The sequence below is a fragment of the Pinus tabuliformis genome, chromosome X, assembly GCF_031772625.1.
Source record: "Pinus tabuliformis cultivar Carrire ecotype Pingquan chromosome X, CPIR1, whole genome shotgun sequence".
Lineage (NCBI taxonomy): Eukaryota > Viridiplantae > Streptophyta > Pinopsida > Pinales > Pinaceae > Pinus > Pinus tabuliformis.
In genome coordinates, this window is record NC_142308.1 from 1344432585 (window position 1) to 1344453233 (window position 20649).

The 20649-nt window shown below is 38.2% G+C and overlaps 1 protein-coding gene across 1 annotated transcript in view; it reads left to right on the plus strand.

Moving 5' to 3' along the window:
- The window catches only part of LOC149145047 (uncharacterized), a 106786-nt gene extending 86914 nt beyond the window's left edge, over positions 1-19872 (plus strand). Inside the window, exons 6-8 of the mRNA XM_089447804.1 lie at positions 19041-19167; positions 19295-19518; positions 19747-19872. Coding sequence (XP_089303930.1) covers positions 19041-19167; positions 19295-19518; positions 19747-19799 — 404 coding nt within the window. The 3' untranslated portion in view covers positions 19800-19872. The remainder of the gene's footprint in view (positions 1-19040; positions 19168-19294; positions 19519-19746) is intronic.
- Positions 19873-20649: the final 777 nt, after the last annotated feature.

Consider the following 20649-nt stretch of genomic DNA (forward strand, 5'->3'; position numbering starts at 1 on the left):
CCAGAAGATCCAGCACAGAAAACCCTAACTTCGATCTTCCCAAAAGAATAGATAAGGCCTAGAAACTTTGACTTCTTCGACTTCCTCTTCTTCGCACTTCCTTCTTTGACTTCTCCTTCTTCGCACTTCCTTCTTCGACTAAGAGATGAGAGAGTGAGTGATCCAAATGGAGGACGAGTTCCTCTTATATATAGGCTTCTTCAAGGGTGGACGTGGCTCTTCATGTAGGCCGACTTGATAGCTCATTAGGCCGATTTGATCTTGGAGGTATTTTGACACTTTAAAGACAAAATAATTTTTTCTTTACAATTTACAATGTGCCCTAAGGTCTTCAATATATGACAATGACTCTTATACTTAAGACAAACCCTAAAAGCACTCAATTGGTGCTTGACCTATAAAATAAAAGAACTTGAGCATGAAACCCATGCTCCAATAATAATAATAATTTCTTTTTTTGTTTTATATTTACAAGAATACATTTCATACTTATGAAGACCGAACCTAGTTACATATTTTTCAACAGGGAAAGCCCACTAGAGCTCACGGAGGGCTACGAAAAGGTTACGGCCCATTGAAAGAGGACAAGGGGAGCTGCGGCTAGGTTAATGGATGCACGACTAGGCCTTAAAGGCCTCAGAAAAAATCTCGGACCACTGCAAAACTAAAGAAAATTGGTTAGAGTACCAAAATCACCACAAAATGCCAAGATTCTTCCTTGTAGGGCCAACGTCTTCCTCTCTTAGTTGAGTGTTGAGCTTGGAGGGAAGCTAGAGGGTGAATCTTGCCTTCCTAGGCCTAGATCCACCTTAAAACCCCAACAATTTTTCTTCAAGAAGGCTAGAAACCCTCACAAAATTGATATGGCTTGATAATTCACCTGCACAAATGAAATAAAATCTTCCCAAAACCCCAATATATACAGAGTCCAAAATAAACCTTGTTGTCGCCCGGATTGTACAGACACCGCGACAACCGCTCAGGGTGGGAGTTGTCACTCTGATCCCCGCCCACTCCGTTCTGGCTGTCTCTCGATAATAGGCTATGGGGGCAGTCCCTATGGAAATGAGGTGAAGGAAAACAAGTTGGGAACCAACTTGTTTGGGAGACATGGATGAGTGACCTAGCTACTTGGTAGAATTTAGCAAGATAAATGGCGTCACAATTCTTGCTTATTACAAATTTAGACCAAGTAACCGAATGGACACTCGCTGCTTAATATGATAGACTAACCTATATGAAGTGCAATCCTTAAGATCTAAGTATGATGCAAGGATCTTGGAAAATTTTAGATTAGATGTCTATTTTAAGTTGAACCTCTCCCTTAACTGTTTTGAAAAAAATCTTCAGAGTAGGTTGTGAGATGGAAGTCTCCGACGCTGCAGAGACTATGGCTTTGACAACTGCAAGGTCACTGTTTTAACTACTAAGAAGGGTTGAATCTCTCAAGCTAATTGGAAAAGGGTTGCCTTAGGAGTCTATCAACCAACTTATGCTTGGGGCTAAATTATTAATGCAAACTAAGTCCTAGGATGCTTATGCAACAATTACGAGTGAAGTTATCTTGAGTTAAGATTGGTTTATGTTATTTAAATACTTAATGTGAATTATCTTATAGCATGAGTACTCAACAATGATGAGATAACAATCTTAAACAAGATAAGTGCTTAAAAAATACAAGTGTAAGCTTCAACTATAGGTTAAACCACAAGATGCTTAACAATTACAAGAACCTAGAGCAACTTAAATGATTACAAGATGCCAATCATAACTTATCAAGGATGATTCCAACAATATTATTTGTGATCTTATTATTCAATGCCAATTATCAAGAGATGTTCGATTAGATCCACAAGATATTAATATGCCCAAGAGATTCTTAACATTAAGATGATTTATGATTCAAGTGCTTTAGTGAGTGAGCTTTTTAGATATGAAATATGAATTCTTATAGCACATCAACTTACAAGCAGAACACAATGTTAGCCACTTCCACAATGTAAATGCTAGGAACAAGAAACAACAAAACATAAAGCTATGAAAACACTAATGTACTTTATGTTCCAATGACCTTTTTATGAGCAATAACTGACTATTGTGACAGCAGTAAGGAAAACACCTTAGATCCAAGAGATAACAAGCCAACAGTGACTAGATATGATCAGTGAGATGCCCAACAACTTGCCAAAGTAAAATAGTGATTTTTAGTCCACCTTAAGATGCAGTATTCAGAAAATTTTTCGGATCTGATCTATTTATTACAACAGTAGAAAAAGATGAGAATAGTGAGTTATCTATGCTACAACAAGTTGCCAAAACATGCCCAAAACTTGGAACAAATTGCCAAAATTGAAAACTTAACCTTTTGGGCCTTTTTAGATGTGTGATTCAGAAAATTGTGGATCTGATATGTTCAGTGATGTAGTAAATTCCAGCAAGAAAAATTCTAGATCTAGGCTAGATCACCAATGCCTAAGTGGCCAAAATTTAGGAAAATTTTTGCAATTTTGAGTTATTTTGACCAATTTAAATGTGATTTTAGGGCCTATTTATCACTGTTATAAACATAAAATTATAAAACAATGCAATTTAGGGATTAGAGAGCAAAACCTAGGCCCAAGGCCTTGAAGATCCCTTGGTCAAAATTTGCTGAAACTTTGGGATCAAGTTTCCACTTGGAAAATAGAGTTTTTGAGGCCCAAAACCTGCAAAACCACCAAGTATGCAGTCCAGAAATTTAAGATGGATTTAGGGCAAACTAGGGCTAGAGGATGACAGCAAGAGGAAAGAGAGCAAAGAAGGGCTGAAAAGGTCAATGGCTAAGGAAGAGAAAGGAAAGGAAGTAAGAAATGGCCAAGAAGGGTGTCGCAGGGGCTAAGAATGAAAACACTGGCCTTGGGAGGGCTAGATCTGGGCCCGGGAAGGCCAAAAATGAAACCCTTGCTTCATAAAATTTCTTCTCTTCCAAGATTCGAACTTTTTTGCAAATTTCTCAATGACTAGCCTTGCAAGAAAATTCTAGAGACTAGATCTTACCCTCAAGGGCCTAGATCTAGCTCTACTTTGACCTCTTCTCTTGATTTAACCTGCGAAAAATGAAAATAAAACACCCAAAACCCCAAATATATACAAAATCTCAAAATCCCAAAATCCCAATTAGCAAAATAATTTACAAAATTATTCACAAAACTATACAAATATACAAGGGTTTTGAAAATTAAATTTTTTGAGAAATAATATTTTTATGGCTATTTTTCTTTGATAAATTACTAAAAATACTTTAGAAACCCCACGCACACTATAGCCATAGCAAAAATTTAATCCACCACATAAATATTTAGGATCCAAGCAAAGTTGATCCCTGCCCACAGTTTGTGAACTTGGAGACCAAGGACTGAAGTACCTGCAAACACTATGTATTTATCTCAAGACAATCTGTTAATCATATGGCGAATCAAATCACCTAAGATTAGCCCAAAACTATCAATAGAATGATTTTATCTCCATCTAATGAAAAACAAATCTTACCATTTATCAACACAACATAAGAAAGCCTGTAGTCAGTACATACCACAAATCAATGAACATGGACACCTCGAGTTGCACCCCAAAGTCTTTATTATGATAGAAAAAATAGTTCCCAGTGGGACAATAGTTTACACAAATGCTTTAACAACAATTTCTTAGCCAAAAATCAGAGACTCAAATGACTCTAATTTATAGATAAAATTAGCAACTAGGGCCAAACTCTATGTGGGTCATCTTATTTATGGCAGTTGATATTTTTCTTGGATTCCTCTCATCGAGAGGTGTAGGATTGATCTAAAGATCATCCAATTTCGATAAGTATTCTTGGAGATATGAATTTATTTGTGTTATGGGAAAATTCGTCAAGGTCAGCCAACAAACAAATTGCCCCCACTTGTGCTCCACATTTTAGTATAAATACAAGTGCCTTGCAAGTCATTTGAACACACAACTCTCTTGAGATTTCTTCTTCTCCACTTTTTTTGGGATTTAGTGGAAAGAAGAATCTTTAAGGGAAAAACGCAGTCCTAGAGGATGATGCCCTAGCTCATGAAAGCCCTACGCATAGATCCAGCACGCTGTCATATTAAGAAGCAGACATGCCCAAATCCTCCGTGCTGTCATAGAAGACAACCCTTGTCTAATACACTGTCCAAAGGGAGACCCTCATTACTGTCATCAAGGAGATTGAAGTAGGCTCCCTCGTTGTCCTATAAGGGTTTACTATATGCCCTAAACTGCTGCGCATTCAAGCCCTAGCCCTAGCCGCAGATCTAATGGAAGATCTTTGTTTTGAGGCCACAACATGAGAGGATAGGGCAACATGGGTTGGAGGACTGTTTCATGGGTTGAACAAAGTCCGAAGTCTGTTCTTGAAGGCCGAGACAGGGAGGATAAGTTTCAGAGCTGTTTGTGGTGGTTCTTGGGTGGAGAATCCTTGGGAGGGCAATGTAGATTGTTGTGGTGAGGTCACAGGCCCTACCTCACTGTTAAAGGTAGTGTAGGGTATATTGAGGGTTTTTCATGCCCAGAACAACATCAATTCAGGTGAGCATCTCTCCTAGTATAGGCCGCAGCCAAGGAGGGTTGTTTGGATGACTGTTTAGGGGCTGCCAATATGCCCTAACCAATCACAGTCACAACAACTATGTTGCAGACCTGAAACTGCAGTAAGACATGGTGATAGTGCAATAAGATGCATGGGTAGCATGATGCAGTAAGGTGCATAAAGAAGCATGATAAATGCAGTGACTGTTGTAGACAGCATGGATGCAGTACAATGCAGCACATTGGTACAACTTGATGATGATGATCATGATGTGAATAGTGCAACAACAAAAGGTATTGAAGCAGCATGTTGAAGTGATGATACATTGAGCACAGTGATGGGTACAGTCATGATTAGTGAAGCATGATGAGATGTAGCATGCTGCAGCACAGTGAGGTGCAACATGATGATGAGGTGCAACACAATGATAGGTGCAACATGGTGATGGAGTCACCTTGGAGAATCAGTTGAAGCAGCATGTCATCAACTGAGTTCAGCTACCTCATGTATCATCTTCTTAGAGATGATCTCTGCTCTTATTTAGATAAGTCAAAGTGTTGACTTCTATTGTATATGTACTATCTCTCTCTCTGCTAAACTATTGAAGAACATATAAGAAGAATTGATCTAGGGTTTCCCCACATTGGGGTTTGTCCCTGGCTAGCGCCACATCTTGTGTCCTCTTGTTTTCTGCGATTTATGTTTATGTTCTATCTGCATTTTACTATCATGCTAAATGTGATTGCTAATATGGAATTGATATTGAGCTATATGGAAAATTGAAGTAAAATTGCTCTCAGCATAGAACATACCTAAAATTAACATGGTATCAGAGTTGAGATGAAGACAACCAAGCAAGAGTGAAAGAGCAATCTCCGAAGATAGTTGGAAAGGACAAAAAGGCTCAATGGGTTCTTCATCCCTCTTCAGATTCACCAAGGGTGAAATCGAAGCAGAGAACATTATTAGAATGGCACAACGAAAGCTTCTGATGGCCTACCTAAAGATCACTTCAATGGGAAGTCTAGATCTAAGGGTGGAAGGAAAGGCAGATGCCTTGCTTGCAATAAGTTCAACCATTATACAAAGGAGTCTCCGAATGGCAGGGACACATCACTTGATGATGATAACAATCATTCCAGGGACATCTTCAATGATCGGAGGAATGACAGGTAATGCAATTCATCAAGGAAATGGCTGACTCTTCAAAGAAAGCAAGGAACCTTAGGTATGCAGAATCAAATGTTGTTTCTGATAATCTAAAAGAGTGTTACCCTATATTGGCCCTCACCACTACTCTTTGGGAATCTGGCTTATTGATTGTAGTACTTCAAGGCACTTCATCGGATAGAAGGATACTCTCTCTTATTTGGTAGAGATGGAAACAATCATGGGATTATACTTGGAGTTAATGCCACCTATCCTAGAAAGGGTGTAGGGAATGTTACCCCTCAATTGAATGAGGGTAACTCGATTCATTTACAAGAATCTCTTTATGTACCTGATCACAAGAAGAACCTGGTGTCCATTTCGACAATGAAAGTCAAAGGTTTCAAGGTGGCATTCATCGATGGAAAGGTACGTGTTTGAAAAGGGAATTTTCAAAGATGCTTTTATTCTTGCATTCAGGGTTGGCAATTTGTATCAAGTTGCAGGAAGTCCATTGGGGATCATGTAGGTTGACACATCTCTTCTATAGCACCGAAGGTCTGCTTATTATGGGGCCCTACATGAATTCAAGAAGAGTATGAAGGTACATGTCTGAGATGTACCAAAGGAAAATCTTACAAGGGGACCATTCCCCTCCTGTAGTAGGTCCACAGATTTGGAAAAACTCGAGGGGTTTGAGATTCATGATCGGGAATCTCATGTATGCATGTGGAAGAAAGCCCTCTATGGCTTGAAGCAAAACACCTCGGGCTTGATATGAAAAGATTGATAGTTGTCTGATGAAGATGAGATTCACTAGGAGTGAAACCGATCCAAACCTTTGCTTGAAGGTTGTGGATGATAGACCTCTCATACTGGCACCTTCTGAGGACGACCTCTTTCTGACAAGTGTAGACCCTCTCATTTGCAAAAGTAAGAGGGAGTTGGATTCCAGATTTGGAATGGGGAACTACAAGCCCGTGACTACCTCGATGGAGCTTAACTTTTAAAAGTTATGTGGTAGGGATGTCGAACTTGATTTGGGAAATGCCTCTAAGTTTCATAAACTCATTCTAGCATTGATGTTCTTGGTGAACTCCCATCCAGATATATGTTTTGTAGTTAGCATGTTGAGCTCATATATGGTTGAGCCTCACTGGATTGGTGCCAAGAATCTTCTGAGATATCTTCGGGGCACAATCTCTCATGGATTGAGATACACTGCCAGAAATGTGAAGCTGCACGATTATTCGAACGCTGACTGGGTAGGCAGTGTGGAGGATTGCAAGAGCACTTCTAGGTGTTGGTTCTCTTTGAGTTCAGCTTCGATATCTTGGATGAGCAGGAAGCAGAAGACGGTTGTTTTGAGCACCGTTGAGGTTGGATACATAGCTGGGAGTATGACCTCGTGCGAAGTTGTCTGGTTGTGGAAGCTCTTCAGTGAGCTATTTGGACACTTGTTGGATATCATCGTGATCTTCTGTGACAACCAAAGGGGGATTCGATTGTTAAGGAATCCCATGTTCTATGATATGGACATCAGGTACTACTTTATCTGGGATATAGTACATCGAGGAGCAAGAAGGTTCCATCGCATTGGGACTAATGTGCACGTTGTCGATATTCTGTCGAAGCCCCTGGGAAAGGTCAAATTCTTGACTTTCCGAGAACAACTAGGAGTTGTGGAGAGACTCTCTCCTAAGGGTCGTGTATGATATGGACATTGAGCTCTAGGAGCTCTGGGGGGCTTGGGGGTACATCTTGGAGCGATGAACAACCATAGGGTGAGTGGTCCAACCTTCCCCTAGTGGTTTTCTATGTAGGCAGGATGAGTGGTTCATCCTTCTCCCACCGAGACACAATCATAGGGTGAGTGGTTCAACCTTCCCCTAGTGATTTGTTGTGTACAGGGTGAGTGGTTCAGCCTTCCCCTGGGATACCCCTTGCGACATGCAAGCAGGATGAGTGGTTCATCCTTCTCTTGCTGAGACATCCTACCCATGTAGTCTGGGACTCATGGGAAGTACCTCTCATTTGGCCAATGAGTAAGGAAATGAGGATAGGAACATTAGTAGTACCGATGGAGGCATCGTGTTACTATCGTACTCCCTATGCTAGGATGATATTGATCTGGGATCAATTGGAACTGACTTCGGGATAGTAAGAGTGGTATGAGACACTCTCGTTTGGAATTGACTTTGGGTCAGTAAGAGTGGTATGAGACACTCTTTATTTGGAACTGATTTCGGATCAGTAAGAGTGGTATGAGACACTCTCTTTATTTGGAACCAATTTCGAATCAGTAAGAGTGGTATGACACACTCTCTTCATATGGGACTGACTTCGGGTCAATAGAGAATGGTATGAGACATTCTCGATCAATTCTTCTTCTTCATGGTTCAGCAGAGCAGAGCAAAGCAGTGCAGGACACTGATGGCAGAGATAGTATAGCCTGGCAGATGGATCAGGGGATGGATTTCTCCTAGTTGAGAGGGAGTGTTAAAATTGGCAACTAGGGCCAAACTCCATGTGGGTTATCTTATTTATGGCATTTGATATTTTTCTTGGATTCCTCTCATCGAGAGGTGTAGGATTGATCTAAAGATCATCTGATTCCGATAAGTATTCATGGAGATATGAATTTATTTGTGTTATGGGACAATTCGTCAAGGTCAACCAGCAACCAAACTGCCCCCACTTGTGCTCCACGTTTTAGTATATATACAAGTTCCTTACAAGCTCTGAAACCAGATTCGTTCAAACAGGGCGACGTGTCTCGAATCCGGCGAATCGGACACAATTCGTGCCAATTCGTGTCCGGAAATCGAGACACGTCATGTCCGATTGGGACACGAATTCGGAAAAAAGGGACCGGCGTGGCCATAAAAAGGCGAAATTTGTTGTTATTTTCATCATTTTCACTCATCTCTTTTGCAATAGGTTGGTTGTGGGTTCGCTGTGAGGGGTTTGGAGCAAAGAGCAAAGGGTGTGGGAGCGTTTTCAAGGAGATTCAAGCAATAGGTAAGTGCATTTCCTCTCTATTTTTTTGCATTTGTATTACAACTATTTGCATATGCATTTATTTTAGAAATTTGTGCATTTTTTGTTTATTTTTTTTACAGTATTCATGGCTCAATGAAGGGCAGTAGGTAAGGGGAAAAGGAAGGGGAAGAATGTCCCCATTGGAGATGCCCCTTCTCCCCCAATTTCATTAGAGTCTGCTGCAAGTATTCCCTCTATTGCAAGTAATGTTGAGGGAAGACTTCCTCCTAAAGGTAACATTGAGAAATATCCCTTGTGGAAATATGTCACAAGAGAGGAAGGGCCAAGAAGCAAGGTGAAGGGAGGAGGCAATGTGAATTGGAGATACAAATTTTGCCACAGTACTTTTACAAGCACATATTTCCGTGTGAAAGGCAATTTGTTGGCTTTACCAGGTTGTGGAGTTGGAGCTTGTACAAAAGTTCCTTTACAAAAGAGGAAAGAAATGGAAAGGAAGCTCAATGTTGGTATGGAAAATGTGGCCGCAAAATAAAAAAAACCAAGAATGATGATCCCCTTCCATTTTTGAGGAAATGCAACAACAAATTCCCATTTAAGAGTTCTAGTGGGGGACAAGCAGCAAAAAGAAAGGGAATTTCACTTGGTCCAATGGACAAGACTTTTCAAAAGGAGAAACGGGAAGAGCTTGATCTCACCATTGCCTTTTTTCTATCAAAACTTCATTTCCTTTAATGTCGCATGCTCACTTCTATTTATTGAGATGTGCCGAGCTGTAATTCAAGGGGCTCCATCATGGTATGTGCTTCTTGTTCAAAGAAGCTTAGAACCACATTGTTGACGAAGGCAAAAAAGAGGTGCAAAAAATGCTTGAGCCTATTAAAGCATCATGGCCAACATCTGGGGTTAGCATTGTTTCCGATGGATGGACAGATCCAGCATGACACCCACTCATCAAATTCATGGTGTCTTCCTTGAATGGTCCAGTTTTCTTGAAAGCAGTGGATACACTTGGAGAATACAAGGATGCACAATATATGAGTGAGTTGTTTATTAAAGTTATTGAAGATGTAGGTGTTGATTCTTGTGTGCAAATCATTATAGATAATGCACATGTTTGCAAGGTTGTTGGCATGATTGTGGAAGCTAAATATCCACAGGTGTTTTGGACACCTTGCATTGTCCATTCATTGAACTTAGCACTGAAATCCATTGCTTCTTATGTGCTTTGGATTGGTAACATTATTGAGGATGCATGGCATATCCGTAACTTCGTACAAAATCATACAAACGCCCTCACTATCTACTAGGAGTACAACAATCTATCATTGTTGAAGATTGTGTATACATGGTTTGCCCCTTTATTCATCATGTTGAAGAGGTTGAGGGAGGTCAAGACCGCTCTTGGGGCCATGGTTATTTCAAAGTTTTGGTCTTTTTGGAGAAAGACAGATCAAGTAGCCTCTAAAAGAGTGAAGGACACAGTGCTAGATGATGCTTGGTGGGAGAGGGTAGATCTACTTATTCAGATCATGGACCCTATCATTTCTTTGTTTCGATTTGTAGATACAGACCAACCTATCCTAGGAGAGGTTTATGAGGGATGGGATTCCATGATTGAGTTTGTGAGGAGCCTTATTTTATAGAGTGAGTGCCTCGAGTATGATACATCACCAGAGGCCTTCTGTGGTACTATACAGGATATTCTTGTCAGCAAATGGGGCAAGAATTGCACACCTTTACATTGTTTGGCTCACTCATTGAACCCAAAATACTACAGCCATGAGTGGTTGTATGGTGGACCTTCCTGCAGATTCCCTGCTCACATGGATGGTGAAATCTCGCAGGGGAGGAAAGATGCATTTAGGCGGGTTTTTCAGGATAGAGCATTGCTTGATGAGGTGGAGGATGCCTCTGTAGAGTTTTCCACTGGGACTGGTCGATTTGCAGGATATGATGTGATTAGAGACAAGGGGGCTAAGAAGACCTATTCTTGGTGGGCAAATCATGGGGCAACAAGCCCTCCTCTACAACAGTTAGCCAGGAGGCTCCTCTCTCAGGTGACTTCATCCTCTTGTTGCGAGAGGAATTGGAGCACATATGGGAATTTGTATAGTATTAAGAAGAGCAGGCTTGAGCAGTCCAGGGCAAAGATAATGGTGTATGTGCACACCAACCTTTATTTTATTTACAAGCAGAGGGAAGAGTGGTTGAAGGGAAAGACAAAGATGTGGGATGTCTTTCCAGATGATATGGGTTTGGACAACAGTGTTGAGTTGGCATTAGCCAACTTGGATCTCAATGATCTAGTGCTAGAGCCTGTTAGATTTGATGATGGTGATACTGTATAGGGGTCATCCTCCACACTGACAGATGCAGAGACGACTTTGGATACAGGGGAGGAGGATGCAGTAGAGGAGAGTAGTGGTGACCATGATGATGAGGACAGTGTTGTCGCACAGATTGTCACGACAATGCTCAGATCGGAGGTTGTCACCCTGATCCCCGATCTCTCCGTTTAAGCTTATCTCCCGCAGCTAAGGGGGGTAGACCCTATGGGGTAATGAATGACCAACTGGGGACCAGTTGGGTTGGGAGACACGAAGGGAAAACAAGCACTAAATTGATTTTACTAAGTTAATATACCAGTGCCTTATGAAACGAATGATGAAAAGATTATTTATCAAATGCTGCAGAAGTATGAACTCATTAACAATCGTTTACCATCAAACAACTCAAACAAAGATTAACTTTTACCAAATGTGAGATAATCAATAAACGCTCAATGGTTTAACAATACTCCAGCAATTAAAATTTCGAAAAGATTAAATGCTTTAAACAACCACGTAATTTTAAATGCTAACCAGAGATCAGATTCATATAGCTAATCTTTAAATGATCTTCTAAGCGTATTTAACCACATGAAAATGATAAATATTAGTCCCACATCAAAATTTTAGCCTCAGCAGAAAAGATATATTGCAAACACGACAAATCCTTGAGCCAACACTGAATCCGGCAAAATATTTCCAAAATATATTTTTATATTTTTCAAATAAAATAAAACTAAAGGCTAAATGAAACTTTAAATCAAAAATCTAAAAATCTAAATTAAAAGAAAAGAAACTCTTTATGCTTTTTATAATTTTATAATTTTTATGAATTTTTTATTGTTATATTTTTTCAAAAGAAAAATAAAAAATAAACTAAACAAAATAACTCAAATCCTGAATCTAAATCTAAAACTAAAGTCAAATCTAAACTAAATTAAAAGAAACCTTTTTTATTTTTTTTATTTATTGTAAAATTAGATCTAAAATCTAAAATCTATCTAAAACCTTAGACTAAATCCTAAACAAAATGAAATCAAATTAAAACTAATGAAAAATCAAATCTAACCCCTTTTTTACTTTTTTGTTTTTAATGAAATTTTTTATTTTACATATGAAGCCGCAAGTTAAAAAAAAAAAAAAAAAAAAAAACCGAATTGAAATAAAAATTAGAACCAAAACGTAACAAAAAAATTTAATTCTAACTTTAAGAGCTAACTTAAATCAACGAATAAGCACATAGAAACACCTACGCTAAACCTGAAAATCGATTATGCCAACCACGCAAGAACGGATTTTCGACCCTTTTTTGCTTATCGTTGCTAATATGCAGGTCGGATGGCGGAAGGAAGGCGTGAGGAGCTGCGGCTGAGGGCAATGGCAGCAGTGGAGAGTGAAATGACGGGAAAATGGAACCGCAGGGCAGGTTGACGGCTTGGGAGGGAACTGCGGTTTTTTTTATTGGAGTTTGTGGTGCGTTTGCAGGTCCAGCAGAGAGGAGAAAACCCGCGGAAGAGAGGGTGAGGTGTGCTGTGGGAAGGAGAGCGAGGGTATGGAGGCAACTCGGGCCAGAACTGCGTGGGCCTCTTTTCTTTTTGTTTGCTTGCAGGCTGCGGGCGTTGCATGAAGGGAATGGAGCTTGCGTGAAGGAGGAAAATCGAGTGCTGTGGTGGTTGTAGATTTTAATGTGGAAACAATGAAACGTGGGCAGCAGCAAATGAATGGTAGAGTTGAGGAGCAAGGATGGAGCCACGATGGGAAATGAAATCGCTTGGAGAGTGAGGGTCTAGTTTGCAGATTGAAACGCAGGGAGCTAAGGAGATGAACGCAGGAGATATGGCAGCAATCCAGCCTGCCCAAAAGAAAGAATTTTTCCTGTAACAAAAATAAACCCCGAGCAGCAAAATACTTTGATCAAACCCTCGGAAATCTTCAGAAAACCCTGCAACCTGTAATGGAAAAAAACCCAAAAATAATATGTGCAGAAAACGAAACTAAAACCCTAACTAAATAATTACAATATTCACAAACTGCAGGCTCTAAAATAGCCAGATTTCTTGTTATGCCACATAAATATTTTCAGAAATTTAATTTAATGTGAAATGCTTCAAAAAAACCCTGCATGTATTCATAAAAATTTCAAATGATAAGACCGAGCTTAAAACTAGCTGGGCTCTTTCAGAAAACACAGTCCGGGAGTTGGCTGGTTCAGCCGAGAACTTCCCCTAACGCCCGGTAAACTCAAAACTAAGATTTCTTGCACAGCTTAAAATCAACCATTAACATAGAGGGAGAAAACAATAGTGAAACCTAGATCAAATGGAGATACCTGCCATTATATTTCAGAATCTAAACTATCATTCAAACCCCAGAGATCAGGCAAGATACCTGTGCCTGAATCAATCTTCATCAAGCTATTATCGATGACTGAAAATAAAACTATGCAGAAAAATAAAACAATCTTACAACATTTCCAGAAGAGTAACACCAGCAAGATTTTTAACCCCAAAGTCTTTCTTTATTGCACAAAAAATGACTACAAGAGAGCTTCCTTTAGCACCAGACTCTAAGATCCAATCTGATCTCAAATGACCCCTAGCACCCTATTTAAAGGAAAAATTCCCAACAGCTAGTTCGAGTGATCCATGTCAAACTAATCTCGACCGTCGATGAGGATCAAGATTTCTTTTAATCTCATCCGTCGAATTTTTAAATGCATTTTAATATATTAAAAAATTAAAATTCTGCATTTATTTACTCAAAAATTTGACTTATTATTATTTTATTATTTTTTAAACTTTTATTTTATTTTTTAATATATTTTTTTTAATTTTTTAATTTTATTATTAATTTTATTAATTTTTTTAATTTTTTTTAATTTTTTAATTATTTATATCTTTATTTTTTTTTATTTTTTATTTTTTTAAATGGATCCTCGAACTTAGCCTTTGGAAAAATCACCTAGGACCTAGGACTTAGGACTTAGGACCCATGACCTATGAGGGGATTAAAACATTTCCTAACCCTCAAGACACTTTACATCATGACTTTTACAATTTTACATCTCAAGGGGGAAAAACCCATTTGACATAGACCCTCATAGACCACCCAGTTCTGCGACCAAATATAATCTAGCAGATCAACGCACTAGGATTCCCCTAAGATTCTAATGACAAAATTCATTCCGGCTTTGGGGTTAGGCTGAAGGAAAACTCTGCCGATCATGGATCGGTGAGACAAAAAACCTTCAAGAACGTAGATTATCACTAGAAAATTAGGTCCACCTAGGCAATTTACATACATGACTCAACTCTGCTAAGATTATTTACAATTTATACATGCAGACTGGGTTTACAACATAACATGATCAGGTCGACAATGACTGTCGAATGGCACGAACATGTCGATCAAGCGCTATCCCTTTTGCGAAGAAAAGGGGGTGTACTGCTATGGGTAGTTGACATATAGTGGTCAACAGACAGTGATGCTGATTTTGATGATGACTATGAGGATTGATGACTCATGAGTCATGAACTACCTACAACCTTGAGGCTTGTATACTTGTAGTTGTTTTGTATTTTCTATTTCTATTTTCCATTGGCATTGCACTACCTATGTAACAAATTTTGATTTTGATGACTTAATGAGAAAACTACAGTTGTCAATGTTTTTATCTTACTATCTTGTCTTTCTCCTATTAGATCATTGATGAATTGAATATGTATTATGATTTATCATTTATGAATTTAGAATTTATGATTCATTGATTTATCATTTATGTGACATGTCACAAATTACAATTGTATTTGAATTTTGTATGTACTATGCATGCTATAATGTTACTAACTTACTTTGTAAACAATAAAACTTACATCTAGATGAAGATCTATGTTTGAATCAATGAATTTGTATCATGAATGAGAATTTGTGTAAGAAATATCTATTTTTTAATATATATATATATAAGGTGTCCAATTTTGGGGGGTCAACATGCCCGTGTCGAACACTGGAATCCTTGTGTCCTGCGTGTCTCGTGTCAGGTGACTTAGGTTTACTGTGATCTCTTGAAGAGAGTGAATGGTTGAAATTTTTCATGTATAACTACTTAATGATTGGAATGCTATATGAAGACTAATTGTATCATTGGAAGGAGTTATTGATTTGAAAATTTGTACTAGTCTTAATTGCACTTAAAAATCAACACTTTCCAGGGGCTACTAGCCCTCGCTAGTCTTTGAAGGTGATACCATCCTCATCTAGACCCTGGATCAACTGCCCTCCATCAATTGGTGTTAAGGCCAGCCTTTGGGCATGTTGGATCTAGTTGTGTCACCTTGAAGAATCATCAAATCTAGTGCAAAGTGTGGTACAATGTCTTGGGTGCAGGGGGTGCCCTGGAACATGTGTGAAATGTTGTTGCTGCTAAGAGGTTGAAGAATCTCAAAGTCTCACTTAATAGTGCCAATATACTTCTTTAATGGTCTAGGTACTTGTGGAAAGGTGCCCAAGACATGGGTTGTTGAAGCACCTGACAGTCACAACATATATTCTAGTGAACGCAACCAGTCATTAGGGACAAAAATCATTGTTGCATCTCAATGAACCAAGCTTGAGAGTCATGGGCTATTTGATACTTCAAATAGGGATCCCCTTCCAAAATCAGGGTCTTGAGCTCGCAATGGTGGTTTCATCTTAGGTAGGAGTGATTAAAGGACTTAGGTGTTTCCAGCCCTTGAGGGAAAGTAGCATTTCCTAAATCCACCCTTCAATTGATAGGTGTTAGCGAATAATAATGATGGTCACGGAGGGAATAAGACTTCATGGCCAAGTGCCATGGTCAAAGGGATCAGTTGATGGAGGATCCACATCTTGAGTGAATAGATGTGAGGAGGGAGCATTCATGGATGCTTGAATTACCAACTTGGCCTTTGTTTTTCTGGCCCTCTTGTGTGCTTGAATTACAAAATGATTAAAGCACCTTTTGAGTGGAAGCCCACCTTTGTCCATGTGCCCATGCCAGATGAGTGAGAAGCATATGGCTGATGCAAGTGGTGGAGATATAATGGCATATTATGAACTAGTGGTGGTTGTCAGGGGCTGCTAGCTATGTGGTTGACTGGCTGGCTGTTAAGAATAGGAGAAAAGTTTTCTCCTATAGGGTTGCCCATTTTGGTGGGTAATAGGACTTAGGGGTAATGGCCTTTTCAATGAGGCGGCATAGCTCTAGCTTTATTATTTTTAAACTTTTGATTTTCACGCTCTTCACATCTAGCCACCTTGGCTTTATTTGACTTAGGTTTACATTGGTCTTCAATTTGCTAAGCTGGACATTGCTGAATGACATATGATAAGACAAACATGAACGAGAGTAAAAAAAAATTATGAAAGAGATGGAAGTGAAAAAGGGAAAGATGGAAAGTATTAAAGATCATGGCATAGCAATTGAAATAAATATCATGTGTATGAATTTATGAATTACCATTTGTAAGTGCAAATAGAGAATAGTGGGTTTGATAATTATGTCAAAGAGATGCATTGTATTTTATAACTGCAGAGAACATTGGGTTAGATAATTATGCTACCAACTTCCAAAGGGGAACATCCTTTCTAATTAAGTATGAAATAGTATTTTGGCTTTGTGTAATTGGATTGTTGGTGTGGACTTGTGTGCTCACTGATAATGAAGTGTTTGAACTAGTGGCAGAACACTCTATTAGAGAAACAAGTTCAATGAAGAAACTTGTTGGATGCCCTTCGTGCTAAAGGATAGAATTTGCAGAAGATGAAGCAATAGTGAAAAATATAATGCTTCCTTGTGAGGTGAAACAAAATCTGACTGTACCTGGGTGACTGAAAGTATGAGTACAGGGTGAAGTTGAGGTTGCATTTATTCATGAGATTCCTTATGTTGGCTTTCATCTACAATACTTGTACTTTCTAAAGTATCGTCAACCAAGATAGATGATGTTGGGGCACTGTGTTGAGCATAAAATGCAAGATGTGTAGTAGTTATGTGCTCAATTGCTAGAGGAGTAATTCCCATGGAACTAGTAGACATCATTTCTTGTCGAAATGCAGAAAAATGTCAATGGAGTTTCTTGACTTGGACCCTCTTGACTGGAACTAGTGTACATCTATTCCTTGTGAAGTAATAATGCTGGAACATGGCCATATTGTCATGTATAATTTTGGCCCGAAACTCCTTTTATTGTTGCCACTACTTTTGAAGGATTTTAACCAAGAGTTGGATTAGATGTGAATCTTTGTGAGATTCTGCATCCTCCAGGACCTCATGACCTGGATGTCTAGAGCCCATGGGGACTTCCACTTGATAAGAGTCTAATAGATTGAATGAAGAAACTGAACTAAATGTCAAATTTGCAAATCCATAAACATTGGCAAATACAAAGAATGTGTGCTCATTGGACAGTTTAGAGCCTGTCGGATTCTATCTTTTGAGCTCTTTAGTGACTGATCACTTCTCTTTGAAGCATTATTTTCCTCCCATTTTCTCTTTTTCTTTTCCTGTAGTTTTCGATGTTGTCAATATATATTTTTTGTTCTTTTGCAGTTTTCTCAGAAATGCTTTGGCACTCCTAATGTTTACTTATCTTTCTATTTTTTACTGTCCCATTGGCAAACATTGGCCTTATTGGATGTTAATACTTAAATTTAAGTCAAATTAAATTAAATTGACCAACTTTTGAGCATTAATTCTGGGCCAAATGTTTAAGGCTTGTCTACCAGCTCAAAATGTAAGGTGAAATAAATCCGAATCAAGACATCTATAATTCGTTAATGAATAACAAGAAGGATTGGCCCTTCTTTAGCAAGCCCCTTGAACTTTTTGTCCATCCTTTCATTCTTTGCCACTAATTATCTTCATTAGTTTTCTTACTGGTGGTCTCGAGGCATTACGACTGGATCTCAAAACTGATGTTTCTTAGGTCCTGGTACTTTATAAGAATCTGATCCTTATACCATCATTGACCTATTTTGTTTTGCTTATAATACACTAACATAAATGAGAACTGGAAATGCACCTTGAATAGTGATTGAAAATATCGTTGATATGTACGATGCTAAATTATCTTATGAATACATATGATATACATGTACACATACCATATTGTATTTATATGGAACACTCTGAAATCTACGACGTGCCTAGCATCTAAGTTCATTTGATTTTATCAAATTTCATTACTTTACAAGGACGTCATTTTTAACCTCATTTTTAATCATATGTCCATGCACACAAGCACATACACAAACCAATTGCATATTTCCATATGCACATACAAACCTGTTATTAAAAACAAAATCTCAGAAAGCATTTTCTTTCTTGAAAACTTACATTCAAGTGGTAGGGAGACCATACCAAGAGCTACAAATGAATAGAAATCTATAGAGTCATCAGAATATGCTAATATTATCAATTATAGTGCAGCAAATTTGTGTTACATTTACTTTTGGTCAAGAAGTTTATGATAACTTCTTGTCCCTTGGTCTCATAGACAGTAAATAAAATCTGAACAAGATAGTCTAAAATTTATATTAGAATCATATAGTCTGCTCAAGGTCTATACAATCAATCATATTTAAGAGTATAAATTCCAAGCCCCTTCTAATACTGCACAACATACAAATAATCCAAGAACAAACGCTAGTATTATTCCCGACTTTTGTGTAAATCTTATCCTAAAAAAATTTAAGTTTATTCCTGGTTTTGAAACACATCATGATACGTAATCCAATATTGATGTTTATGCCGTATTCAGAGTTAAGGCCCATTAAGAACAAATACAAATTGCAAGACTTCTGAATATAAAAATCTATCTCAAGGATGCAATTGGGTTTGATATCCACAAATATTTGTATTGCAAAATTTTTAAAAGAACTTGTGGCTAATGCTTTCATTACATGATTACTCTTTTGCATGGTAAGTATTTTGTTTTTTGAGTAAGTTTTATATTTTTATGCAGGAGGGTATGACGCAGTAATTATTTGTTTGGGTGCAAAAGTTGGTTTGTTGCCAGAGCTCGTAGGCAAATTGCCTCTTTCCACATGCAAGGGAATTGTCGCTCATCTAGAATTGCCAACTGCTAATAGGTCAGCTTCTGTTACAACAAAATTGACATATGCTATAAGTCTATCTTGTTTAGACAACATCTATGAAATGTATTGTAACTGTTGTTCAATATATGCTTAAGATATAATTGTTATGTTTCTTTTTCAGAGAAATATACAACAATGAATCCCCTTCTATATTATCAAGTGCATGGCTTGCAGCACAAGGCCCTCGCAAGATTCTTATTGGAGCAACAAAAGAGTGGGGATCTTTCAACACTTCATGTGATGTATCTATAGAGGAAGCTTCTTTGGCACTTAAAGAACTCTTGCCAAAGATATCTACAGTATACCCTGCAGTAAAACAATGGACGGTCTTAGGGACTAGAGCAGGTTTGAGGGCCATGCCACCTCGCACATCTCTTGGTGCATTGCCTCTTATAGGTTGCATTGATAATTTTGTTTTAGAGTCGATGCAAAAGGATAAGTTGTTTGGAAAGAAAAACACTCATTCTAGCCAAAAGGTGATTCCTAGATATTGGTTTGTGGGTGGTCTTGGCTCAAGAGGGCTTATATACCATGGGTTGCTGGGGAAATTGATTGCTAAAGCTGTTGCATCAGGTAATCAAGATGTCCTTCCTAGTGAACTGACATCATGGATGTTGTCCAGCTAGCGACATAAGTTTCATCCCCGAGGCTCAAAAGGTGGTTAATGTAAGTTTTATGGCATTTTCTTCACTTTAGAAAGTTTGGCATGATCTTCTAAACACTCACTGGTTGCATGAAAGTTAGATAGCCATACATCTTTAAGTGCTTATCTAATTAAGATTTATTGAGTTAAGCCTTGACATGTAGCTCTATTTTTTTTTATTGATTCCTGCTAGTCTTTATTCTCTTTTATTGCTAGGTTGCCTAGCTTTCTTTTCATCTTTGTTCTTCAATATAGATGCTCCTTTTTGGTATTTTTCTTTTGTTTTACTAAATCTCCCCTTTATTCTTAAATTTTTTTAAATAAGTCACACATTTGTTGTTGTTGTTGTGGAGAGCTGTCTTAAATTGGCTCTATACAAGTTTGAACATTAATTTAAATATGTAGAAATGCATCATTTTTTCTTTATTGTTTACAACCCAATCAACCACATATGGGTGCTTTAAGTCTTTTGTCATGAAGTTGTTGAGTTCATTCCAATAATTTTTCAGTGTTATGGTGGTTAATCTTGTCATGGTGACACTTGTAACCCACCTAGTGGTCATTATGTGGTTTCGTTGGTGTTGAAGAAAGTGTAACTAGGTTCGGTCTTCATAATGACATGTAATTATGACTGATGTAAATGATGTAATAAAGAGAACAAAATTATTATTGTAAACTTGCTTCATGGGTTTCATGAGCAAGTCATTTTTGAATAATAGGATTTGTCATTTAAAGTCTAGAATTAATGTCATGTATAAAGAGCTCTTCTTGAGCCTATGTTTAATGTATACAAGTCTATAGAAATGTCTAGAAACCCTCCAAAGACAAGCACA